The sequence below is a fragment of the Drosophila sulfurigaster genome, chromosome 2L, assembly GCF_023558435.1.
Source record: "Drosophila sulfurigaster albostrigata strain 15112-1811.04 chromosome 2L, ASM2355843v2, whole genome shotgun sequence".
Lineage (NCBI taxonomy): Eukaryota > Metazoa > Arthropoda > Insecta > Diptera > Drosophilidae > Drosophila > Drosophila sulfurigaster.
Window position 1 is genome coordinate 5,485,357 of NC_084881.1, and position 6,744 is coordinate 5,492,100.

General features: G+C 40.7%; 2 protein-coding genes across 4 annotated transcripts; one reads left to right on the forward strand and one right to left on the reverse strand.

The window, feature by feature from the left end:
* Positions 1–342: 342 nt before the first annotated feature.
* Positions 343–3,556, reverse strand: LOC133850659 (DNA fragmentation factor subunit beta). Of its 3 annotated transcripts, none has more exons than XM_062286802.1 (4): positions 3,443–3,556; positions 3,122–3,370; positions 2,638–2,761; positions 343–2,572 (listed from the first exon to the last, which is right to left on the reverse strand). In XM_062286802.1, exons 2-4 carry the CDS (start codon positions 3,368–3,370, stop codon positions 1,584–1,586), a joined length of 1,362 nt encoding a protein of 453 aa, XP_062142786.1. In that variant the 5' UTR covers positions 3,443–3,556; the 3' UTR covers positions 343–1,583. The 3 variants fall into 3 exon arrangements, with proteins under 3 accessions (XP_062142786.1, XP_062142787.1, XP_062142785.1); XM_062286803.1 differs by having other exon boundaries at positions 3,122–3,387; positions 3,443–3,534; XM_062286801.1 differs by lacking the exon at positions 3,443–3,556 and having other exon boundaries at positions 2,638–2,755.
* An 11-nt stretch (positions 3,557–3,567) lies between these two features.
* Positions 3,568–6,555, forward strand: LOC133850658 (UV radiation resistance-associated gene protein). Its single transcript, XM_062286800.1, has 5 exons — positions 3,568–4,111; positions 4,206–5,115; positions 5,174–5,496; positions 5,559–5,969; positions 6,048–6,555. Exons 1-5 carry the CDS (start codon positions 3,705–3,707, stop codon positions 6,160–6,162), a joined length of 2,166 nt encoding a protein of 721 aa, XP_062142784.1. The 5' UTR covers positions 3,568–3,704; the 3' UTR covers positions 6,163–6,555.
* The last annotated feature ends 189 nt before the right edge of the window (positions 6,556–6,744 follow it).

The following is a 6,744-nucleotide window of genomic DNA, read 5'->3' on the forward strand; positions in this document are numbered from 1 at the left end:
TATTTACCTTTTCATTTTGATTTTTTTGTCTGAACATAGAACGTACTACCTTGTCTTTGGAAATCAAAACTAAAAAACCAAAGGCAAAAACTTCCATAAACTTATTGTCAGCTTTATATGTGTATATCTGATTATTGAATATGTTTTAATCGGATTGTCATTTGGTTTATTTCAGGACCTGGACAATCGGATCTATAATTATTTCTCAACGCCATAGAAATCAATTATAGCTGACAGACTACTGGAATCGTGTGTATGTCTTAGTTTAAGCACCAGGAAACTTAGGATTACCATAATCAAATAATTTGGGAACGGGCCCTGCAATAACAGTTTTTAGTGAAATTTCTTAAAACTAACTTCAGCATTGTATTTGATGAAATGATGAGAAAATCTTGTATTTTCTCTAATTGTTAAACGCGATTTGAAAGCAGCACTAAAACCTCTAACACAATTTTCGAAAACCAATAGCGAGAGCGAATCATTACTAATCCTAGCACTTAAACGTATAAATAAAAATGAAAACAGTTACACGAGACAGTTAACAGACGAAATAACAACAATGAGGTAACAACGAAACGAAAACAACAAACGCAATGACAAGTAAATCGACCAATCATACAAAAGATGAATCCGGATAAACGAAAAGCGCATATTACAACGATTTATATTATTAATAAATATACAAAAACTGTTTAAGAAACCTCTGAGGACTTTTAAATACTTTCATCAGCTTTTAACAAGGTTCTTTTTGTTTATGTCATAGTTATTTATATGAAACAAGAAACATAAATATGGTATTCGTATGCATACGAATGTGTTATCTAATTTTTTGACTACTATTATTATTTTATACTTCTATATTTTGTGTTGTATAATTTTTTATGCAGTGACATTTTAGTAAATAAAGAAATATATAAAACAAATCGTTGCTTTTCAATTCATAAATTTTTTTATTTCATAGTTTGTGGTACAGAGAAGCCGAGTGTAGAAAAAAATTAAAGTATAGTTTTATAAACCGTATTGTACATATTGCACAAAAATAAAGCAAGAAATTATTCATTTTGATTTTATTATACAAGTAGAGATTCTACATTCAAGTTCGGTTGCGCTAACGTGAACTCATAACCGATCTTATACACAATACAGTATGTATACCAGCTTTCTTAAAATGGACATGTTGAACAAGGCAACGGTTAAAATACCTGTTCAAAACACAACTACGCGCTATATAGCTAACAACATTTAAAGCTAATTTTTTAAAATAGTTTGTATAATATATAATAGGTTGGCATATACCATATATTAAATGCATAAATATGTCATTTTTCATTCATTATACAATATGTTTGTAAACATTTCAACATTAAACTTCTATAGTATAGTTAACTTTGAGATACTTGAGATTTGTACAACTTAACTCATTTGAGACCAGTTTAAATTACATATGTTCATAGCATAAATTGGCATACATTCTAAGGGCTACGTCCCTTATCATAAATGTATATGAGAGCATATATCTATAAAGTGTCATCATCATTATTGTATATAATATTGCTTTAAGGGATAACGTTATACTTATTTCCCTAGGAAGTTGTATCTGCCGTCTCTACATCCATGAGCTCTTGTACAATTCGATACTCATGACAGTCAGCGCATAGAAGACGACCATTTGAGCGATTTGTACGTTGTACCTTATCGTGGCATACAATGTGAACCAGTTTGAGATTCTTCAGAGAGAATATCTCCAAAAAGTATTCAAGCACAGAAATGTCGATAACGCGTTTGTTGTGAAGCGTGCACTTGCGTTGTGGATATGTAACCAACTCTTCGACATTAGCCACGAGAGAGGGCAAAATTGAGCGACATAATTCAATTTGATGATCGAGATTCCACACTTGAAACAAAATAAGATTCTCACGCGATGCATATGGATTTATGGTGTGCTGTAGACTGCAACAGTTGCCATTATCTGAGTATGCACCCTGGCAATAGAAATCTCCCAGATCAGTGCATAATGAAACAGACCATTCATCCAGTATGGCATGGCGTGTAGTATAGTCCTTAATGAGTTGTCTTAGACGCTTATTAGGGACACCGGCAGCATCAGTCTCCTCTGCATCAATATGCTCTTGCAGTATCTCATGCTTCTGCTGACACTTTCGATTAAACATCATGGAGAAGTAATCGCAGCCAATTAGCAGATAGCGAAATTGTTCCAGCGCAGAATTAATCACTTGTCTCGCCTTGGCATTTTGTCTGTACAGTTTGTTGCGAGTCAGCTCCTCCTTAGTCTTGTAATAGTAACCACGAACACGTGTTTGTGCTCTCATTGCCATTGCTTCCTCCTTGGATTGAAAGCGCTCCTCGCTGCCCTCGAACCATTCAAGGTGATCGACCTTAAGACTCAAGTGTGCCTTGGTGTTGTCCAGAGCATGACGCTGCTTTTGTTGTTCGTACTGCGCAATCATACGACGAAACTTATCCGGATGCTGCTCAATGAAGTCATAAAATATGTCTGCCACCTTGAGCAACGGCGACTCTTGACGCATTTTTTCAAACTCATAGTCACCATCTGTAAGCAAATATAATCTTTATATTATTTAAATATAATCATAGACTTTGCAGTCAAGTCATTACCTGTTGTAATAACAGCATCGGGTCCAGCCACGATGAATAAGGTTTGCGCTGGCAAGCTGTTAAAATATTCGTCATCAGACACTTCAAACCCATCGGTTGCCAAATAGATGTGCAAGTCCTGCAGCTTGAAACGAAGTCAAGGAGATATGATGTAGCGAGTATATACATACATATATAGGTAAGGTGCCCTTGACTTGCTTCAAATTGAGCCCTGACCTATGTGTCTATGTCTAGCATTGAATTTGTAGCAACAAGTGTCCTGTTGCCGATATGTTTGCTTTTCCGCGCATGCGCTTTGCCTTACAGCGTATGGCTGACATTGGGGCGACAAACAACGCGGAAGCGCACCACAAGACATTGGCCTTGAATCTCCAGGGACAGGGACACGACCAACTAGGTGGGCGGAATGGGCTATGGTCTACAAGCTTGGAGCCTCTTTGACGCGCAATTTCATAAATATTGGCTGACAATTATCGAGACTTACCGGAAATTTAAGCAGAGCTTTCCGTATGAGCATTTCCAGTGAATTTGCTCCAATCCCATATTTTCGAGTTCGCTCATTGTCAGTTATTTTGTAGCCTTGCATTTTTCCTGACGATTCAATGTCCCGTTCTCTTTCCTTATCTCTGTTGCCCTTGTCCAGTCCTTTGCCAGTTGAACTTTGATTGTTTTTGCCACAGCTGCTGCTACGTGTGGACGGCGCCATTATTGCCTCTTTAATGTAGTTGAGCATCTAGAATCAAGTTTAATCTTATTTAATTTTCGATCGAATACAAACTGGGTTTAGTTTGTTTTAGAAGAAAACCTTGCATCAAGCTGCCTTTTACGCTGACCAACCAATATAAACTTGCCCCTCTGTTGGTGTTGCCACATTGCTGCTGGATAGTGAGTGTCAGTGCCACATTGTTAAAAACGAAATGTGCACGGTCACACTGCTTGTCGTTGTTGAAAACAGCTGTTTGTCCAACACAAAGTTGATCAAAGTTAATTTTTGCAAAATATTCTAGTAATTAATTTATTGTGCGTTTACCATGTGCCCATCAGCGTAACACCGAACCATAATCGCAATGCATTTGCGACCGCGATGCTGTGAATGGCTGCCGCTTGCAACGCAGCAGTTGCGTCTCCGCAACCTGGCGCGCATCCAAGGACTCAACATTGAGTGCACCTTGGACGCCAACATCAATATTAATGCGAACAGCGGCAGTGGGGAGTGTGGAATTGCGGAACAAGAAGAGTTGCTTTTATACTACACATTACATGCAGATAAGGCTAGTGAAGCGTTCTATACGAGCGAGGCGCTGCCGCAGCGTCACCAGCAGCAAAAGTGGGCGGAAATTTGTGCGGGCGACGAAACCTGGCGAAAATCTAATGCTCAATGCGTGTGTGTTAAAGTCTGGGCGCATTATCAGCCGACTGCCCAGCGGACTCTTGAGCCAAATGAGACTGAACAGATATCGGAGCCGCAACAAAGGTGAATACTCCGGTCTCCATAACGGCTACAGTTGCCATTTGGTTTCATTTTGCATTTTCCAGTGAATCGACATTAATGTTTATATTGTTTACAGCGCGAAGCTGTCGCAGCGACTGGCCAATGTGCATTTGACACCCCACAAGCTGTCACGCCCTCCAGAGCTGCTCTTTAGCTGGGGTGTTTACTTTTCCGGCCTCATACCTGTCGCACAGCTGGCGCTTGCCAATTGTCGCATTAACTGCTTGATTTTTCAATTGAATGGCGAACTCTTTACCTCACCGGCGCTGATCAGTGAACAGGGATTGCATGCCCAACTACATCTGCATTATCAACGGTATGCCGAGCTCGACAATAATAAACGGAATGCCAGCGATGCTGGCGGCATCAATTCGCCAAGTGTTAGTCGCAGTGGCAGTCCTGTTCTGCAGATGAGCACCATGCGCTATGCCCAACTTAGCTGTCAACTGGCGGATATGCGTCGTAGCTATAATCTGGAGAGCCTGCTGCTGTTACAGCGTCGCCAACGCGATCAGCGAAAGAAACTACGGGATATAGCGGAAATCAGCAGCGAAATTGCACGACTGAGTGTGCGCTGCATTACGCGCAATGAGCTGCGACTGAAGCCAAGAACAACGTCAATCTCTGGATCGCCGTACGGCAGTCTTCATTCTCAGCAATATCATTCCATGGGGCGAACGCTTAGCGTGCTGCTGGCTGAGCAGCAAGAGATTGCCCCACTGACATTGTACAGTGCCCAGCAACTGATGCAACAGATTGAAGCATTGCGCTGCAAAAAGCGACTACTCGAAACCGAGCGCGAGACATTTAAAGAGCGCAACGCGCAAAAGCAAGAGCATCTCCAGTTGTTGCGGGAAGAACGGGATCGAGTGCAACGCCAATTACACAACCAGTTACTCAAGCTGGAACAGCAACGTTTGGAATTGCGCACAGAGGCGCCGAAGCAGAGTGCTGATCACGAACAAAAACGACAAATCACACTACAGGTAAGATTTCATGCAGATGCAGTGGACTTTTGTTAAACTAATTATTATTTGTGAATAGGTGGAGCGTAGCATGTCCACGTTGGTGCTCGAGCTTCAGGAGATTTATGACATCAAAAGTATGGGCTCGCAACAGTTTAGCATTTGTGGTATTGCCTTTCCCCACATGGAACAATACACGAGCGAATCCAGGCAAGCGACAAATGCCCAGTTGCTGGAGAACGTCTCGCCGCTGGCGGTGAGCGCAGCGCTGGGCTATGTGGCACATCTTGTACAGATGCTAGCCTACATTATGGATCGCCCGCTACGCAACCCCATTTATTATGAACCATCTCGTTCGCGTATTGCCGATGAAATCAAGGAGCTGACCTACACATCGAAAGAGTAATATTTCTTTTTACTATTGACCAATTTGCAAGATAATTTAATTGTGATATTTTTTGCAGATTCCCTTTGTATTCGCGTTCAATTTTGCCATCGCAGCAAACCAAGTATGCCATTTATTTGCTGCGTCAGAATGTTTCGCAGCTGTGCTATGACATCACTGGCCACTGTGATTTGCGAAACACATTTAGCAATTTACTAGAACTCTTTGATACGCTGCGCTACATTGAGCGCACGCAGCGCGATGCATCGATGGATCGTGATAACCAAATGTCCGTTAGCGGCAGACATGTTAACGGTTTGGCTGTAGCGGCGGCAAACTCTCAGCTTTCTCAGTCGCACTCATCGGTGGACATGAATCATGTGCCACTGCCTACGACAGCAAATACAGCCAAAGATGCCTTGCTGCAGCAACTGCTGCCGCCGGGCGTGAGTCAGGCTCTGGCCATCGAGGGTTATGCGTCAACGCAACGGTATGAAACTGTTATTAATTATATTGAATTATTTATTACTAACAATTTTATTCCTATCTCGTATCTTATAATGTTTAGAATTTGTCGGTCTGTCGGTTCCTATTCGGATGGCGAAGATGAGTTTCGGCCTAGGTTGGAACAAAACTATTCCAACTCGGACTCGAACATAACATTGCAAACGGAACGCAGATAGGACGAGCTGCGTAAACGGCGCCGCAATATAATCACATAATTTACTTATATATAATACAAGTATCTATATTTATATAAACTACATATACATACATATGCCACTTTCCCATTCTCCTACTTTCCCTTTCCTTTCTCAGCAAAAACAAAAACAGTGCGATGTCTTCATTTGACTCATTGAAACGAGAAAAATATCGCTTAAAACGTATTAACGTATTATGTACTTGAGGCACTTGTGTTTATGTTTTACATTATAGACTGCTTCGAGAGGTAAATGAACAAAACGAAACTAATAAGGTTTAATGTTTGCTTTCTGTTTAATGAAGATCTCGATGTAAATGCCCGTTCTTTGTTTGTATGCTAACTTATTAAGACAAAATATATATTCTATTTTATAAATGATTCTTAAATTTATCTAATTTTACATGTTTTCGTGGTTCAATTTGAATTGTGCGCCAGGTATCTCAAAACGTAAAGTTTGCATTTTCCAACACTGCTACTGGTTCGAACAGCTGTTTTACACTTTGGCCAAATTATTGCAATTGGCCTGTGGAAGCAGCAGCATTGTGGACAAAAAGAAAAGGAA

Coding starts and splice junctions, on each gene's coding strand:
- LOC133850659 (XM_062286802.1), bottom strand. CDS start 3,370: ATGCTCAACTACATTAAAGAGGCAATAATGGCGCCGTCCACACGTAGC. Junction 2,762..3,121: donor AAGCTCTGCTTAAATTTCCG/GTAAGTCTCGAT, acceptor CTTCGTTTCAAG/CTGCAGGACTTGCACATCTA. Junction 2,573..2,637: donor CGATGCTGTTATTACAACAG/GTAATGACTTGA, acceptor ATTTGCTTACAG/ATGGTGACTATGAGTTTGAA.
- LOC133850658 (XM_062286800.1), top strand. CDS start 3,705: ATGCATTTGCGACCGCGATGCTGTGAATGGCTGCCGCTTGCAACGCAG. Junction 5,116..5,173: donor AACGACAAATCACACTACAG/GTAAGATTTCAT, acceptor ATTTGTGAATAG/GTGGAGCGTAGCATGTCCAC. Junction 5,970..6,047: donor GGTTATGCGTCAACGCAACG/GTATGAAACTGT, acceptor TATAATGTTTAG/AATTTGTCGGTCTGTCGGTT.